At 32.2% G+C, this 19997-nt stretch overlaps 2 protein-coding genes across 3 annotated transcripts; both read left to right on the top strand.

The window, feature by feature from the left end:
- Positions 1–3120: 3120 nt before the first annotated feature.
- LOC143083172 (uncharacterized) lies at positions 3121–10308 on the top strand. 2 transcript variants are annotated; one of them, XM_076259407.1, is made up of 4 exons: positions 3121–3313; positions 7296–7313; positions 7844–7895; positions 9793–10308. In XM_076259407.1, exons 1-4 carry the CDS (start codon positions 3174–3176, stop codon positions 10117–10119), a joined length of 537 nt encoding a protein of 178 aa, XP_076115522.1. In that variant the 5' UTR covers positions 3121–3173; the 3' UTR covers positions 10120–10308. The 2 variants fall into 2 exon arrangements, with proteins under 2 accessions (XP_076115522.1, XP_076115523.1); XM_076259408.1 differs by lacking the exon at positions 7296–7313 and having other exon boundaries at positions 3128–3313.
- A 3634-nt stretch (positions 10309–13942) lies between these two features.
- LOC143083171 (uncharacterized) lies at positions 13943–18929 on the top strand. Its single transcript, XM_076259406.1, has 2 exons — positions 13943–13989; positions 15999–18929. Exon 2 carries the CDS (start codon positions 16003–16005, stop codon positions 17698–17700), a length of 1698 nt encoding a protein of 565 aa, XP_076115521.1. The 5' UTR covers positions 13943–13989; positions 15999–16002; the 3' UTR covers positions 17701–18929.
- Positions 18930–19997: the final 1068 nt, after the last annotated feature.

Here is a 19997-nt window from a genome sequence, read left to right as displayed (position 1 = left end):
ATTAATGTTTGTTGAACCTCGTCAGACAAAACACCTGAAAGAGTGGTGTCATTATCTAAATTGTCCTTTAAAAAAGTTGTGTGTGAATACAACAACAGCTATCAAAGATCTACAAGCAACACAAAATTCTCTAAAAACATACAACTTGTGATGAGAATAGCTCATTTGACCCCTTGGGCCAGATAAGTTAATAAAGAAACTAGTTAAAAAGAGGAGAGACAAAGCTGGCTTCCAAAAGGAATGTTGATTGCCTGTTCGAAAACTTGTCTTCCAAACATAAAAATTTCTTATCAATCAAGAAATGATTTTATTTTTGACAAAGTATGATTCATCTATTCCTTAAACAAGATATTTGAATCTACTTTAACAATTCCTTCCAATGAAACAAAGCAGTACTTACTCTTTCAATCTGTTAACCTAAGATTGGGAAATAATGTATAAAGAGTAGATAGTCAAATGCTTTTATACTGTTAATTTTGCCAGAGGAAAGAGACATGGATTGTAATTTCCTCAAAAGAGTTTTTGAATTCTCAAGTTTCCACCTCTGACATCCATTTAGTAATTACCCCTAGATTGATAAGTTTTAAAGAAACTCTGAATCCCATCTAGAAATGTTATTACAATTGTTGTTGATAGTTTGGAAACAAGCTTTAAAGATCACTTTGCAGACTCAGCAATATATTTTTGTTTGTAAGGACGCTTATGCTATTTTGGTGTCCAGTAAAATAAAGGAAGATCCAGTTTTTCATCTTTGGTTGAAATTATTAGAAGCAGAAAAGACGTATGTTTGCCTAGGATTTCCTCTTTGGTATGGGTGTTGTCATATATATAAGAAGATTTGGTATTAGTGCCAATAGGACAACTCTCCGTCCAAGACACAATTAGTAAAAATAAACATTATAGGTTAGAGTGCGGCATTCAACACAGAGCCTAAGCTAACACCAAACAGCAAGCTATTAAGGACCTGAAATAGTCTAGTCAAACTAAGGTTTAACCTCAAACTAATTGCAACAGACAATGTTTTAGTTCTAATCTATATACACAAAAGAAAAGTCCCATAAAATCTAACTTGAGGAAATCTCAAAATCAGCAATTTAATTTCCTATGGAAATTATCATTGGAAAGGGAAGATAAATCTGCAAAAATTAGTCCTTTTTTGTCAGTTTTTTGTTGATTTTCTTAAAATTCACATAAAGCATGATACTTTGATGGGATACGTTCGTATTTGACTATATTATATCATCTTTCTCTCATGAAATGTACAAAACCAAAGAGTTATGGTTATTTTCTTTTTTTGGGGCACATATTTTATTGAAGAAATTGCAAATTTGGTATTGTTTATATCTGTATATCATATTTGTTCAGCATCTACCTTGTTTAAAGAAACTTTAAACCACAAAAAGAAGATTATATGCTCAATTATTTTTATTAAATTTGAGATTCTGTACCTTGACATGTCGAAAATCTAATAAATCATGTTCAACTAGTCATAATGAATTACGAAATTTAGGTTGAAGCTTGATAAAAGATATGGTAACTCCTTTATAGTTGTTTGTTATACTCTAAAGACGGCTAAAATATCAAGAATCAGTTCCTTCTGCTAAAAAGAAGCGGTAAAGTTATAATTTTGTTTCATTTTTTTATTAATATTCTTTTGCAGAGTTATCTCCAATTTTAATTTTTAAGTCTTCCACAAGTTATAATTTGTTTAACTTTTTCCTGTGTTTTGGGGTATAATGCTAAAGATTAAAACTTAAAAGTCTTCTGTTGCAATCGTCCAATTTCTGCTAGATTGACTGGACTAAAAATGACTAGTGTAACACCACTCAAACAGGAAAACCAACGGTCTAATCAATATGAGAAACGAAAAACACTAATAATAGTCTTTGGTTAATTTTCCAAGTGAATTGTCAACCTCCTTTTTTACGATATTTTTTTTTAAATGAGAACGGAAATTGGGAATGTGTCAAAGAGACAACCCGACCAAAGAACAGACAGCCCACCAATTGTAATTTTTTGTTTGTATGAATTTTACTGAAGTGGTATTTGTTTATACAAGTTTTTCAGTCGCGTAACGTTACTATATAGTCCCAGGTTTCTACTGATTCAGTGAGTTGTGAGCTGACATAATTTTGACTTCGCGCGACCTATATGGCATACATAAGCAACTTCCCCCTTAAAGACTGATCCCTCGTTGAAATGAGTGAATTCTAAACCCCCGCAAAGTTAGATAGTTTCAGTTCATACATATATCCAATGTTTAAAGGTTGGACAGGTGCTGCGTGAATGTAATCTAACCAATAATTAAATTGTTAATGTAAGAATTAAATAACAAAACATTAAGATCAGATTGTTCAATAAGAATTACCGTATGGTACATAACAAATGTGATTGAACCTTTAAATTTCGGATTCGGCGATCATGTGTTAATTGTTTCGTCATGGTTACTATATATATGTTAATGAAGTTAACACTAGCAAGTATCAGAGACATATAATAACATATGTCTTTTCAAGTCTTCAAACTTGATCGAACCTTTATGCTTTACATGTTAACCTCGGAATCACCGATCACGTGTTGTTTTCGTCATGGTTACTATGTTATACCTGATTATAACAGAGGTGATTTTCTATCAAAGGCAAGATCCGTCCTAAACAATTATAAATCTATTTCATAAAATTTTGTGTCTATGGAAGTTTGAATGCTACGTAACACTTTTTCTGCTATATTCAGATACAAATCAACAAACTAAATGCATACGAAATTTAAAAACGAAATCCGAAAATGCTATATTCTATATCTAGTGTGATGATCTCGCACAAGCAAACTATACCCATTAATAAAATATCATTTGTGTTTGTTCTTTACCTAATGCACACATCACATAAATGGTCAACACAGTTGATAAATAAACTGCATGGTTAAAAAACTGAAGTGCATTCGGCTCCGTCTTTATTATTTTAGATATTAACGTTAGACAAAGATACCATAAGAAACAAGCATACCAAATCATTTTTTGGAACATTTATTGTACAGAATTAAATATTTAAATGGTATATGTTGTAAAGCTATACCTATAAATATTGTAATGTGTATAAGGTCGGTTTCTATTGATTAGGCCTAATTATATTTTACATATAATCTGGGGTATAAAAAGGAAAGTTAAAATCACAATGTTTAATCGGTTTTTACCTATAGAGATTGAGGACAAGTACGATAGTCACTTCTGGGAGGAATACGTTTTTCCGAGTTACTTCAGAGATCGAACAATGTCCCAGTCAACGGACCCAGCAACTAAAAATAAAATTGCAGAGTAAGTGATTTTACAATTTATTTGCAAGTTTTTTTTTTGTTTATATATTCTTTTTTTCAGCCAGGTATACGTTTGCAGATACTAACACGCTTAAATTTTTTTTAAACTTTTAATTAATTCGACTAGCTGGTCAGCACACAGTTGTAGCACTGTACACATCATCAGCATAAATCGTTATTTTATTCAAGATTTGAAATGATATTTAGATAACTTTTTGTTTCATAACGGAACAATTATAAGACTGCCATATATAGACATCTTAGTCTTTGAAATCTTTTTTCATTTATTAGAATCATGAATTTATTAATTAGAATTGGACTCTGATCTTGGTTTCAGTAGCTTGTCTCAGTCACGGATACAATGTTTTATATATTAGTAAAAAGTGGTCTCTGAACTTGATTTCAGTAACTGCGAGTCCTCTAAGAACGCTGTATATTTATGTCTTTTTTTTAGTTGTTTTTGTGCGGATGACCCATTTTCTAATTGATTTTTGCAGTTTGTTGATATGTTGTGTGAGGGGCCAATAGTTATACAGGAAGGACGAGCGCTCGTTTACATGTTTAACTCTGCCATATTCTTATGTCCTTATCCCAAGTGAAAAACCTGTATTCCAATGGGTCTCGCTGTTTTAGCATAAATCAGACAGTTGGTTTTCTTTTGAAGGGTTTCATATTTTGCCGTAACGGGGGACTTTTTATAGCTTTTCATACACTAAAGGGTTGCTCATTGTTGAAGGCAGTATGGCGACTTGTAGGTTCACCTCCTCGTCCTCATGTCTCTGGTGGAGAGTTATATCATTGAAAACCATACGTAGATATAAGAAGATCTGGTATGAGTGCCAACAAGACAACTCTCAGGCCATCCAAGTCACAATTTGAAAAAGTAACCATTTTAGGTCAATGTACAGGATATTTTTCTATTTTTATATTGTGAGACATTCAAACAGCCGAGCCATGACAACCAACTATCCAACAAAGTTATATAAAAATCCAAACGTGTATGATATTTTTTTTAAGGGGTGAGCTCAAGAACACAAATTTATAGGGTCGATGTCATTGTTTTATCTTTTCTCACTCTCTTCTTTTTCTTAATTGACATTTTAAATAATATGAATATTTATATGTAATGCATTAAGCCTAAAAGACATCGTTCCATATTATTAAAGTGTTGTATTGGTTTCAAGCGAATACCCCCAACAACCTTTATTTATGTTTTGTTTTAGTGTTTGTTTAAGGATCATAAGTTATTTGGCAGATATTATTTTTAGAGATAAATAATAGACCCTCTATAGTGTTACACTAACCCAGAACGTATTAGTAGACTTGTCCTATATAATACTTGTAACAATGTATTCGAATGTTTGTATCTATGTCGTCTATCTGTCACAAGCGAGCAGTCAATTCAAAATGTTTCTTTTTTATTACAATTGTTCAAATATGATTTTACAATCAATAATTAATTCACCGATTGTTGTTTCGTTGTACTTCTTTTAAATACTAAATCGTTCAGATAAAGCATTTAAATCAACTTTTAATTCATACAACACTGTTTTAATTTCTATACGTTTGAACGGTTTAAATTAATACGTCTTTTGATTTTGAACTTTATATGCACTTTTTTTTATTTGAAAGCATGTATGATATTGAATTCACATGTATTCAATCATTTTCAATGAAATATTTGAATATCTTAAAAAAAATGTTAGTTGAACCAAGAATTACCTTGGTTGAACACCAAGTGTTCCTTGTGTAAGAACGGAACGGTGTTCTATACGGAATAAACTACATGCAACTATCTCCTTTTTCCTTTTATGAACAAAATATAAAGCCTATTTTGACAGCCGTACTAAGCATAGCAATTAAACTTTACCGAACCCGAAAATTTATACTGCGTTTATACACATTATTAAATATTGTTACGTCTCAGCACAATACGTCAAAATATGTCGACATCAAAATGGATTATCATTCTCACATGGTTCATGACTTATCATGACGAGTGTGAATAACCATAGAGTTTGACTTCGAGTTCGAGTTCAAGTTTGTTCAAAGTTCGTGAAAAAGTTCAAGTTATAGTTTGGGTGAAAGTTCGTGATAAAGTTCAAGTTAATGTTTGAGCTGCATTTCAGGTTCATCGGCACGCTGTGTTTGACTTCGAGTCGAATGTCGCGTAAAATTAATGAGTTCCATGAAACCACTCAAGTTAAGAAATCCAATCGTAGTACTAATTTATCGAAGGCCCTGTAGGAAAGTCCGTCTGTTCGGAACAAATCTTAACTTCAGTATACAACATTATGCACACGTGCCCTATATAACATCGAACGTTCTATAATACCCATAATCAACTTATTATCATCATTTTATTCTGGGCAGCAAGCATAATAAGAATCGAAATATTAATATTCCAATAAGTTTTACTTGCTCCAGTCATTACTATGCAAGTCTACTGTTGTGTTAAGTGCTTAAAAAAAAATCCCACCACATACAGTAAAATAAAGAGACAAAAGCAGTTAAAAATGTCAGTTATTTTGATTTTTTTTCAAAAGAAACAATAAACTTTATTTACAAATGCATTTTATATGAGATTTTACAAAATATATCATACTTCTATCTTTTTATCACATTTAATGTCTTTATAAAAAAAGCAAAGACTTTTCATTTATGTATAAAAGGTTTTGACAATCTCTTATTATTTTCTCTTTGTCATTCTGCATACTCATTGAAGTTAACCCCAATACACTATGAAATAAATATGAAAACATTTATGATATCGTAAATTTATTCAACAGCATTTTTATTGAGCAGCTTGGATCAAAAGTAGGGTATCTTTTGTTTTCATAAAAGTTTTATATATCTTTCTAATAAAGCCGTCAATCATGGGTCTCATGCAGTTACTTTTTTTAAAGAGATAACATATGGACCAAAGTTAGGTAATAATATGTTTTAAATTCCTTTTAATACAAAAATTAAATTAAATTTGAAAATACGGGTTTATTGCCTTCAAATAAAGCTCTAATATAATACATGTTAAGAGATATTGCTTGTGCATATTACACCCACTTAAAGTGTGAAAAGTAATGTTTGTTAAGTGCATATATTTAACAATGTTATATGTTCCTTTTAAACATCTAAAATGGAAAAGGGTAGTAAAACTATTGTGAAATTGAAGCTAAGAAACGGAATAATGGATGTAAATGTCCTGCTTTTTAATTAAGGTTTGCCTGATATTCAAACTTTTGAAACGATTTACTCAGCTATAGTATATAATCTGTATAAAATTGTATTAAAAATTGTTAAAATTCATGATAGAATCCAGTGTCCCAGGATAGGGGCGAAATTGTCCTGATCAAATATGTGCTATCAACACCCCTCTGAACCAACCACTGTAATTGTAGATGAAAAAGGAGATAAAAATAATTGTAAACTGCATTCATGCAGTTTCTATTTTCTGATGAGTTACTTGATTAAGATCACTAGGCCTGCGTTAACCAAAATAATAGCTAGGGTCTTTAATAATCGACTAATATATAATACGGGATTTTCCTGATTGTTGAAGGCCGTACGGTTAGCTATAATTGCTTACATCAACTTTACTTTGATCTTTGGTGGATAGTGGTCTCTTTGGTTATCATACCTCATCTCTTTATTTTATATCCCCTCTTGTTGTTGTTTTTGGATATAAAGCTATGTTAACTTTTGTATATAGTAGAAGACCTGATGTTGACATTTTGATGTCATTTTTGATTTTGAAGAGTTCCGGTCCAAATTGCGAGTAGATTAGAAACAGGGTTTGCAAAATATATGATTTTATGGTTTGTCGTGTGAATTACTTTGAAAAACTAGATGTCATATAATATGATATCAAATAACTAAATTAAAACCGATTAACATAATGTTTTAACTAGAAAGGAAATGGATTTTTTGGTTGAATTTTTTTTTCTCGACAGAATCACTTTTAAATTTGAATTGGATGTGTTTTTCAGGTATAGGCGACGCAGAAGGTACTATTAGTTTTTAACGCTCCACTTTAAGTGGGCTTATTTAGACTGTGTTGGGAGTTTGAATTTAATATCACATCGTTCGGTGTGCTTGTACATGCTTTTACTGTAACTAGACAGCCAGATTGCTCCCTTTTAGGTGCACATTTTCATCACAGTCAAACCTCACACGAACATCTTAGCAGTGTGTATTTATATTTGTCAGAGGGAGGGGTTTTGAGACAAGCTTATGTATCACATATTATTTTAGAATACATCTACATGGCTTTACGTAGAAATTCAGTGAAATATTTACTTGCTTTTTGCTTTGTTTTAAATCTGTCAGATATGTATTAAAACTGACGTAATTTATCTATCCAAAGGCACGAAGAGTTTGAATTTGATTTATACCTGTGAATTCTCTCAAAATAAAAGTAAATACAAATATAAATATAAATCCAAATGTTTTTTATACGTTTCTAAGAATAATTTTTTGCGTTCTGTTCTGTATTTCAGAAATTAAGTGGTTGACTTTTGTATTATTTTTATTCCAGAGAGCTGAGACCACCAAATATTGACTACAGTCATCAAGATAGTATGTTTGGGGTAAGTTACACTCAGTAGAATCTGCTGTATACAGGCATATCATTTCAAAATTTCTATTCTAAAGGATTTCATGTTGATGGCGAAACCTGTTCTATGCATTATGTTCCATTTTTTTTGTGTATACACATTTATAAATTATTTCCGTACATACAAGGCTTGAATGGTTTGTTGAAGACAAACATTAGAGACAGAATGTGCCCCCATTGATTTTCTTTTTGTAAACCTTGTGTTAATAACTTGCCGAGTTGTAGTCAAATAAATATTTACTCCTTAATCACTGTTCCGCCTTTTTGTATTCATCTTTAGAGAAAATCACTTTATGGATTTAACTAAAAGTTAAATTGTTAGGTTGATTTTACTTTGATATGAACGAAATATTGTATTTTCCATTTATGTTAGATACATATTTAGATTTTTTTTATCCATTTGTTCAAAGCAAAAAATAATTTGTTGATACGTTTTATAAGTAACTCAGTGTTACATTCCTTGCTGCAAGACCATTAGAATAAAAGAAGATTTGAGATTCGCATATATCTTTCCCTATTTGCCAACTATTCACGTAAAAAAAAGAAGATAAATATGACCCGAATAGACTGAATTTTCAGTTATATAACTTATAAACAAAATAAAGTGATAAACCTACATTTTAACACTTTTTTACAGAAGCTTAGGAATGCTTATTCAATTTAATACAATGAAGCTGAAATGGTAAAAACAATATAATCATCGACATAAGCTAGACATAAAATATCATTTGGAATCAATGCTTATAACTTATATAATTGATACTAAACGGGATAAAGGTGTCAAACAAGGTCAAACAATTTGACAAAGTTTGACCTTATATATGTTTCACTGCCAACTTCATAATGCGCCAGTTTCTAAATCTTTACTATGTATGTAAATGGAAAAGATAAGTTACTGTTTTTGACTGAAAGGATTTGATAAAGTTAGGTATTTCTAATCTGGATATGCTCAGATTTTAAAGATTAATTCGTTTTCACTATAGTGACAGCCACTTTAAAATGTACGAAGTTAAGTTTTGATAAGTTATTAAGCTATGATCCTTTTTAGACATATATCTAAGCACCAAAACAAGATTACATGTGATCAATGTTTAATGCGATCACCTGGATTTAATAAACATTTGATGTATACTGTATACATACCATACTTATCATAAAATGGTCAGAGAATGACATCCAGTTAGCATTTCATCTAAATCGGGGAATGTGTAAGAGAGACAACAACCTAACCAAAGAGCAGAAAATTAAGACCCAAGGCTACCAATGGGTCTGCAACTCAGCGAGAATATCGCACCCGGGTTTCAGCTGGTCCCTAAACACAAATGAGTACTGGTTCATAGAAAATGGACGTCACTCTAAAACTCTAATACATGAAAGAATTAAAAAAAAACATACAAGACTAACAATGGTCAGAGGTTCCTGGCTCAGAGTTGGGACAGTCGCATAAATGCGGTGGAGTTAATCTATTTGCGCATAGATGATTTAGATTTTGTCGACGCCCTTTTCCCGTGATCAATCGTCCCACGTCTCCGAAGATTTGGAGAAGAAAAGTAGTGAGCATATTGGTGTCCGTCAATCAATTGTCCATTTGTCCGTCCTGTATCTGGATCTTATATCGGAATTTTTTTATATGAATTTGAAATAACGAACACATGCTATGAACTTTAAAAAAAAATCCGAATGTGCCCGGGATGTGGTGTCATAGGACACATGATCTTATCGTATTTTTTTATATTCGAAAAGTTCTTACTAGTTTTAAGGTAAACATTAAATCCAAAATGAAATGAGTCCTAAATGTTATTTTAATACCATTAAACAAAAATAGAATTGTATTTTTTCTCTATTATTTACATTGAAAAATTCTTTTGCAGAATTCATTTTCATCTAAAGCATATTTCGTCGTACACCCAGAATGGATATCTGAAAATGTAGACCCACCTGTGTCAAAACCCTTGAACAGACCACCATGGCCTTGGGAACAACCAAGATACCGTCAAAATCTACAAAGATTCCATGCATACAAAAACGCACAGAACGGAAACGGTAATGGAGAAGGAACAGAAGAAAGTAAAAACGATATCGAAAACGGAAACTTTGGGTTAAATAATGGACTAAAAACGCAAGAAGAAGAAATTCCATACACAGTGCCAAGTTCTTATAAAATAACTCATCCCCCAGAACAACGATTAGGTTATTGATTTTGTTTATTAAATAAGCAGGGATTTTGTCTTTTGAAAATATATTTTTTAATGTTTGGAGATTCATTTGTGTTGGTAAAGGAAGATCAGGCATAGAAATGCGAAGGACAAAAAGTTAATCAGTATTAATAGAAATTTTATTTACATTCAGTCATATAAATTAATTTATTAAAAAAATGTTTTGTTGTATTTTTCTTTTATATTTTGCATCTTTTGCATGTTTTACTTACATCTAGACATTTTCAATGAGTGTGGGTTGAGATCAAAACTTTACGCCAAAAAAATTCATTTACGAATTAGCTTATTGGCGTAAACATTTCCCTTTTCCATTTCCAATTGTGAACTTTCAATTTCTTTGTAGCAACATTCCATGAGCGTTGGCATATGGAGTAGATATCTTCTATTTAAAACAATATTATAAAGTTTGCATTTCCTATTGGTGGATTCAAAGGTCTAAAAATTGAAGTCATTCCTTCGGAAGTTTTATGGACACCATCGCGAGTTGATTGAAAGTTGTGAAATTATTATGTCAGTCACATATGACATTGGATATGTTCCTATTCTTGCTACCACAATCCCACCCTCTTTGTGTCAATGATTACATCTCCGAATGAGACTTATCATCGAATTTGTTCTTACCATGAACAACATGACTGATGCATGCTACTTCTGAAGTAGTATCTGCCTAAACCTTCTGGAGCATCCGAGACTAACCCAAGTTTTTAAGGGTTCTTCATGTTCATTCTTTTCATTTCAGTGTATGGTTTTGTGGAGTTGTTGATCTTTTCGTCGTCTTTTGTGTACCACTAAGTGTTACAATACATCTACGTTTTATTCATTTTTTGGCCAATTTTGTCCGGCTTTACCTTCTGAAGAGACTTCTGAGTCGAATGCATGTATAACAGGAATATCATGCAATTTGCATTCCTATAGGAACCAACTTATTTTTGCCGATTTGTTTCTTTGTCATAAAAAGCAGATTTCATACAGCAGCTTTTCAGGAAAATAAGCTAGCATTATATCCTTTAACTTCTATCGTTATATTAAGGTTCTCTCACTGAATAATTCAAAGTTTGGTGATTGTTGACTGCATCTATCCCATCAAACATGAAAACTAGGAAACCACAGACACAGCTATGTCTGTCTAATATCTTGATTTACATCTAGAAATTCGGTCAATAACAAAACGTTATAATAGATGAGACGAACTTAGCTTCTCAGTTGTGAACCTTCCGCGATTCTATGTATCATCATTCCAGCAGCGCCTGCATAAGGAGTATACAATGTATATTTTCCAACTTAATAAGACATTCCAGCGATTTAATTCCTATCACTATTTCCTTAATAAAGATGACTGCTTACAAGGAAGCTATACTAACCAAGAGTTTCAAGTGGCACTTTCGAAAAAACGTAATGGAGTCATCGCGAGTAAGTTATGAAATATCTATGTCAGAGGTAACAACGGCTTTGTTCCTATTGTCTTTACCACAATCCCTCCCGCTTTTCATATATTTCGTACTTACCATGATCAGTATGAGGAAAGCCACTATTAGAGAAGGATCTTTCATTTTGTTTGTTTGCAGTGTCGTCGACAGTTTGCCGTAGACTTGTTAGTTCTGAAGGGCCCCTAAGTGTCACCTGCTTTTGTTTGGTACACATGCGGACACCCCTCCAATAATTTATGTAGATTTTTATTTAAGACTTAAATATGGTAAAAGGCTTGAACAGACTGCATGCTAACCTATATATGTGTTTTGATTATGTTTTTGTCACCTCATCTAGACTTCCGTGAATGTTCGAACGTATTAAACAAAACTTAATGATGTAAAGCCCTTGACTTCGAATGCAAGGTCTAGATAAATACATGATTTGGATAATGGATAGAAACAACGATTTTGGTAATACAATTTATTTTGAGAAATAAAATTGCCTATTGAATCAAACTCTATACCGCATTAGTCATAAAAGTAGCTAGATTAATAAAATTTTATTGGCAAACACTGAGATATATACAAATAAATTATCATGGTACCGTTGTAGTTTTAAAAGAAGCTAGAACAATAGACAACACATGACTAGAATATATCTATAAAAAAGAAATATCAACAAAACGATTTTACTAATTCGAAATTACAATATGATAAAGGCAACAGTAGTATTCCGGTGTTCAAAAGTCATAAATCGATTGAGAGAAAACTATTCCGGTTTACAAACCAAAACTGAGAGAAACACATCAGCTATAAGATGTTTCAATGGTTCTTTATTAATGTAAAAGAATGAAAATCGCCTGATCGGAAGTGCTACAAATTTCATCATGACTTAGATGGCCTCAAGACATATCTTTGTTATTGATTTTGCTTCCAAAACACATATTCTTTTTTGAACTAGTTTCATCATATTGGACCAAACTACACGATGATAACAGAAACGATCATATAAATATATAACGGAAATAGGTCAATCTTCAAGATTGCAAATTCTCTTCAACTTCCAAGATTCAAAGGAACGCAGTTTGCAGAGTTTGCTTTTAAAGCTTGTGAGCTTTACTTTAATCTTATACTGATAGGAGGTATGTAAGCTATTTAGGTGTTCTTCGAAAGAAATTAAATATGAAAGGATATGATCAATATTTGCTGAAATTCTGTTTACGTATACTTAATGTAAGACTATTTCTGACGCTTCAATCTTAAACTTTGACCTTTTCGAGCTAATATTATAGACGATCCTTCTTGCCAATGTGAGTCAGATATTAAGGGTGTCCATTATTATTTGTTCGTGTATCCAAAAAACACCTCATGCATGTAGAAAAACCTTATTCAATAATTTTAACTGGCTATTCAGAATCTTTGTTTTAGATACAAAACTATTAATTGGCGGAAACTAATTTTCTTGGACCTTTCGAACAAACAAAATGTTCACATTTTCAAATCAGTTCAAAATTTCATCAAAAGGTCAAGCAGATGTCTAGTACCTTCATAAAGCGTTATTGATACCGACGAAACATCATCATCAACACTCACCTCATCATCACAGAATTATATGACTTTTCAAACATTCTTTTTTTCTCACTTCTTTTCACCCATAGTAGCTTGTGTTATATTCTATAAATTGTTTGCTCTACATGGATGGTCATCATACTATTATTGTATTTATCTATATTGTATTATGGAGAAGATTTCATAAGTATGCTGTACTTGTGTCTAATCAATTTTGCTTTAATTTAGCAAAGGAAATATGTTTAAACTATAACTATTTCAGTTTGTGTCCAATTTACGAAGGACGATTTACTGTGGTAACGTAATGAATGAGGTCACAATCTCTGACAGAATAAAATAACGGAATTATGTGTTAAAAAAAGTCTTAAAAAGATAAAAAACTCTATGCTCACACCTGTATGCGTCAGATAACTATTTTTTAAAGAAAGTACATATACTTTTTATTTATACTATCGTATACAAATACAAAAATCGATTCGATGAGAAAAATTATTGATAAATCCTGAATAAGACGTGGTACTGTTTTTATGTTTTACTGAATCAAGTACTTTGGTCTTCGCCATGTAAGAAAGCATAATAATACTATCTCAATGTCTGGAATACATAATAATGGGTTAAAATTAAGAATAGCGAAAAAATGTTTCCCAAAAAAATAAAGAAAAGATAATTAAAAGGTGCTAACATATAAAGAATGCAGGTGAATAATGGACATATGTTATATAATAATGGTCTAAAATATAAAATACTACAGTAATGAAAATCATTCCAAACCCGCTCCCTTTCTCAAGACAGAAGTATATGCAAACTTTAAGGGAAATAACTGTTCACGATAAATGGGGTGTGTTATCATATGCTGATTATAATCTTCCGGGTTGTAAGTACGTCTGATAATGTTATGAATTATTTTTATATACTCCTTCATAAACAAAACATACGTTTTTATTTTTCAATTGTGTGCTGATTATTAGACACGAAACCCAATACGTTACAGAAAACTCTTTACAATTGAAATAGCCGTTCATGTTAACACTACAAAACATGAAGTAATGGAGAGTATATATTTGAACCGAAGTTTGGATATCATTCTTTTAGTCACATTTATTGTATTTGAGCTTTTATACTTGATATGACGCAAAATGTTACCTATATAATAAAAAGAAAATAGACACAACAAACAAAACAATGATAATATACTTCTTTTCAATAAAGATTTATTATGACAAACGGGAGGTAATCCAAATTGATCCACGTTTCATCGTTCATCACAAATATATTATAGTTATAAATCTGTAGAATAGCTAAATGACGCCCTTAAGGCAATCAGTGTCAAGTATTACAAATAAAATACACGCATGTTGAAGGATAGTGAAAAAACAAACCATTACAGATCGAAAAACAGTCAATGGGCATAGGTTTTGGTAAAAGTTTGTAAACAACTTTGGTTCAATAAATTAGAACTGAAAATCGTATAAAATAATACATGTATCTCTGTTATTTTTATTAAGAACCAATATGTTCTTTTATTGATATAAAATAAACACAGGGTCGTCGACTTCGTGTTCGGTGTATTCGCACATATATTAACTTGTTGGTAGTGGAAGACGTCAAAAATAGAAACGTGCGTCTGATCTGTTCTGGTGTACTATAAAATTGAGAATGGAAATGGGGAATGTGCCAAAGGGACAACAACCCGACCATAGAAAAAAAACAACAGCAGAAGGTCACCAACATGTCTTCAATGTAGCGAGAAATTCCCGCACCCGGAGGCGTCCTTCAGCTGGCCCCTAAACAAATATATACTAGTTCAGTGATAATGAACGCCATACTAATTTCCAAATTGTACACAAGAAACTAAAATTAAAATAATACAAAACTAACAAAGGCCAGAGGGTCCTGACTTGGGACAGGCGCAAAAATGCGGCGGGGTTAAACATGTTTGTGAGATCTCAACCCTCCCCCTATACCTCTAGCCAATGTAGAAAAGTAAACGCATAACAATACGCACATTAAAATTCAGTCCAAGAGAAGTCCGAGTCTGATGTCAGAAGATGTAACCAAAGAAAATAAACAAAATGACAACAATACATAAATAACAACAGACTACTAGCAGTTAACTGACATGCCAGCTCCAGACTTCAATTAAACTGACTGAAAGATTATGATTTCATCATATGAACATCAGGCACAATCCTTCCCGTTAGGGGTTTAGTATCATACCATCATAACATATATGAGCAGAACATAACCCGTGTCATGCCAACAACTGGTTTTTGAATAAATGTGTTTAGTTCCGATGCAAAGACCCTATAAGTGAATCAATATTAACTATAGTATAAACCTGTGTTATTAAGTTTATAAATTTGTTTGTCACATCAGTGTTGGTTGTTCTATTTAGACCCGTTTTTTTTATGCTTCTAGACAATTTATATTTAGCCATAACCACGAGTTGTACTCACTGAATCGTATCATTTGTTTTATGTTTGTTTGTTGTTTTTAGTAAAAGAGATGTATATGATATGATGATAAAAAAATGTACAATGATAAATGTATCGAACACTAAGAGAATTTAAAACGGAAAATCCCTCATCAAATGGTAAAATCAAATGCTCAAACACATCAATCGAATCGAGAACAACTGTCATATTCTTGACTTGGTACAGGCATTTCAAGAAAATGCTTGATTAAACCTGTTGTTATAGCTAGCTGAACCTCTCACTTGTTTGACAGTCTCATTACATTCCATTATAATGACATTCGGCCTCACCCCTTTGGATTTTGTTAACCCTCTATGGATTCGTAATGGGTCAGTAGTGAACCATATATTTACTTATGATAGAACTTCAAATTGACTTTTGATTTGAACATAGAAAGATATAATTTCAGAGTAATGGCAAGTAACTGGAATATTTGTGGAGTTTGTGATCTACGCAATATCAGTAAACAGTCAGTCATATGGTGTTCAGATTGTGAGGAGGGTCTCTGTGATGATTGTGAGGACCATCACAGTTTATCCAAAGGAACACGTAATCATGAAACCGTGACGATAGCCGAGTACCAGAAGTTACCTAGCAACGTTGTTCAAATCGCACAGTCCTGTAGAAAACATGATCAAAAGTATCAAATATTTTGTAAGAAGCATGATTGTCCGTGCTGTAAACGGTGTGTGGTCGAGGATCACAATAAATGTGAAGATTTAAAAGACATAGATGATGTCATAAGCGGTATTAAGTCGTCAAATGTATTTGAAGATATCGAAAAGACTCTGAAAGAGGTTAAAAAGCATATCGAAAAAATTCGAAAAGACCGTGAAGAAAATTTAGCGTCTTTACAAGATCAAAAGAAGAGCATTGGAATTGAAATCCAAAAAGCTAAAACCTCGATCAATAATCATCTAGACCAACTACACCAGACATTGCTGAGAGATCTTGATACATCAGAGGAGACCGAGAGTAAGAAGATTCGTCAGCTACTGAGCGAGGTTGAGAAGAACGAAAAAGAGATTACAGAATTTCAAGCTGCCTTAGCTAGTATTAAGCAGTATGCTTCCGATTTGCAAACATTATTAGCAGTAAAAGATATGGAGCGTGATTTAGCAAAAAATGAAAACTTTGTACACACAATCACTAAAAGCGGAAAATTAAATCATCATCGAATGACTTTGAAAATTGAAACGATTTTACAAAATATTGCAATAGATGTAAAATCCTTTGGAGAAATAATTGTTGTCAATGAGCCGAACGAACTTATGATAAGAAGACAGAAAGATCAACAGGCTCAAAAGATGATTGTCGCCACTGTATCAAAGTCTATTGATAACCTGACACTGACGTTACGACGAACCGTCAATACTGATGCAGCTGACATTAGAGGGTGTACCATACTACCAGATGGAAGAATGATGTTTACATGTTACTCGAAAAATAAAATTATAGTAATTAACAAAGATGGTACAACTGACTTCGAAATAAAACCAGGTAGATGTTTTGATATGGTGTATATAGGTAACAATAAAATTGCTGTTACTTCTGGTCGTTACATTGACTCTCGTTATATCAATTGCATTGATATAGAGCAAAGAAAAGTTACTGAAGTGTTTGATGTTCAATCATACAATCAGGGGGTGGTGCTAACAGATGAAGGAACATTAATATATTGCGAAGGAGGGAATGGGATGAAAACAATCGATTTAAAAAACAAAACAAGAGGTTCAATAAGATCTGGATCACTAAGTGCATTTGGATATTCATATGTAACAATTTATGATAAAAACATTTTATATACAAACCAAGAAATCAACACAGTGAGATGTATTGATTTCCAAGGAACGACACAATGGGAATTCACGAACAAAAGAGTATTACATAATCCACACGGTATTTCTGTAGACAAAGATGGAAACGTTTATGTTGTGGGGACTGATTCAAACAGTGTTGTGGTTGTCTCTCATGATGGAAAACATCATAGACAAATTTTATCGAACGCCGAAGGTCTTTTGAATCCACAGACAGTGTATTATGACCAGTCATCAAACTTACTACTAGTTGCAAACAGAAAGGGTCGTGCGTTTTTGTATGATGTACAGTAGTGAAAGAAGTATGAAATGAAATTTGATTAAAACTTCATCAATGAATTATTTCAATAACAATCGCTATATTTCTCTTCAACATTTTATCTGTGATAACTACACAACAAATTTTAGTCTTAGATATATGTTTTTTTGATTGAGAATTGAATGCTTTTTTTTGGTAAATTCATTGGATCGTAAAATCGTTGACCGAAGTAAATAACAAATGTTTATTTTAAAAATGTGCGACCGGTCAACGCTTTTACAACCCTGTGAAATTACTAAAAGAAGAATTTCGTTATGATCGTGAAAACACAATTATTACCATTTTGTTTTACCTATACATTTTATTGTAGAAGCTCGTGTCATCATGAATGTTACCATTCAATTTGAAATGAAGGTTGATTTAAAAGTATTATACTGAAACATACATCTAGTGTTCTTAATAGTTGTTATCGACTTTAAATTAGCTTCCAGTTACTGTAAGTGCTCTCAGAACAGTGTACTTTGTGTGTGTTATGTGCATGTATTAAGCTCTTTTCGTCTGATTTTAATTGTATGTTCTTATGTTGTTATGTTACACCACTGCCCTATGTTCGAGGGAGGGTTTTATTAGGCGCCAGAAAACATATTCAACGCCGCCACATTATGTATGTGTCTGTCGTAAGTCAGGAAGCTGTAATCCAGTGTTTTTCGTTTGTTACTATAAACTGTTTTTTTTCGTTTGTACATGAAACAGGCTGTCAGTTTTCTCGTTTATTTTTTTTACATTTGACATTAAGGGACCTTTTATAGATTGCGGTATTGATTCGTTATTGAAGGCCACACGGCGACCTATACTTGTTTGACATTAAAAAACATGCATCATTGCAAGTGATTATTTTCTTACCTTACAATCACATATTGATGCAATATTCACAAAACTGTTTTTTTCATACTTTGGACAACTGATTTTTTTCTGGACTAGAAATAAACCTACAACCTTATAGTATGACGGTGATTTATCTATGCTAGTCAATAAATTAGATATAAATTTTACAAATATAAAACAAGCATGATTTCATGTGAACAGTTTTGTTAGATACGATAAGAAATGCATCTGATTGGAATTTCTTTTTACATTTATTGTATTTACTTAAAAAAGACTAACTTGTATTCGAGATAATTTTTTTGGTGGTTGAGCATACATTTGTTGGAGTGAACTTGTAATTTAAAATAAAACAATTCATAAAAGGTTAGATTGAGACATGCGTCTTGTCTTCGATTGCTTGCTTTTGTCAGTTTAAAGTGTAATTTGTATGATTTTAGTTTAAAGCAACTATGTTTACAGGACTTATTAACCGTTAACAAAACTTTGAATGTTTGAAATACTAAGTATTTTCTACCTCAGGAATAGATTACCTAAACTGTATTTGGTAAAACTTTGAGGAATTTGTTGTCCCCAATGCTCTTCAACTTCGCAATTAAGGTGTCATTTTTAACATTTCTTGATTCGAGCGTCACTGATATGACGAAACCTGCGTCAGGCGAAAATATAAAATTTCAATCATCGTATCTATGATGAGTTAATTTAACCTTAGCCGTATTTTGGCATAACTTTTTGGAATTTTCGATCATCAGTGCTCTTTAACTTTCTACTTGTTTGGCTTTCTTTACTATTTTGATCAGAGCTTCACTGGCGAGTCTCATGTAGACGAGAAATACGTATGGTGTATTAAATCATAAACCTGGTACCTTTGGAAAATCCTATTGTAATGTTTATTTGTGTATTTCTCTGTTCGTAATGTTCTTTCATTTATGTGTACTGTAATCCTGGCATGTAGTGGTATCGTTCTAGTGTTATATCTATTATTGTATAAAAAAGTGCGAGCCTCAAAATCAGGTTCAGCCCACTATTTTTTTCTTAAAACGTCCTGTACTAAGTTAGTCGGCAGTTGTGACCTTATTCGTTTCCGTTTTGGTTTTTTGTTGCACTTCAGTGCTTCTGTTGTTTTGATGTTTTCCTCTTATAAGTGACGTGCTTACCTTAGTTTTAGTTTGTAACCCGGATTGATTTTTAACCGGATTTTTGTGACAAAAATGTCAGTTATTGATTTGGGGATGTACGGCGGTCGGTGGCAACCAAATGTTGTCCGTGCATTTACTCGTGAACCGTTGAACCAAAGCTACTAATTTTAATATGTCGTTACTGACAACAAAATGAAGGTCAAGTTCAATAATGACGATTTTGACTTTTACCGTTCAGGAGTTATGGTTCTTGAAAGATTGAAAAATGGCATTTCCAGTGTTGTCCGTGCATTTACGCAATAACTGTTCAA

This window comes from Mytilus galloprovincialis, chromosome 7 (assembly GCF_965363235.1).
Source record: "Mytilus galloprovincialis chromosome 7, xbMytGall1.hap1.1, whole genome shotgun sequence".
Classification (NCBI taxonomy): domain Eukaryota; kingdom Metazoa; phylum Mollusca; class Bivalvia; order Mytilida; family Mytilidae; genus Mytilus; species Mytilus galloprovincialis.
Note: the sequence above shows the minus strand (reverse complement) of the source record. Positions and strands in the feature narration are given on the sequence as shown.

Coding starts and splice junctions, on each gene's coding strand:
- LOC143083172 (XM_076259407.1), top strand. CDS start 3,174: ATGTTTAATCGGTTTTTACCTATAGAGATTGAGGACAAGTACGATAGT. Junction 7,896..9,792: donor ATCAAGATAGTATGTTTGGG/GTAAGTTACACT, acceptor ATTCTTTTGCAG/AATTCATTTTCATCTAAAGC.
- LOC143083171 (XM_076259406.1), top strand. CDS start 16,003: ATGGCAAGTAACTGGAATATTTGTGGAGTTTGTGATCTACGCAATATC.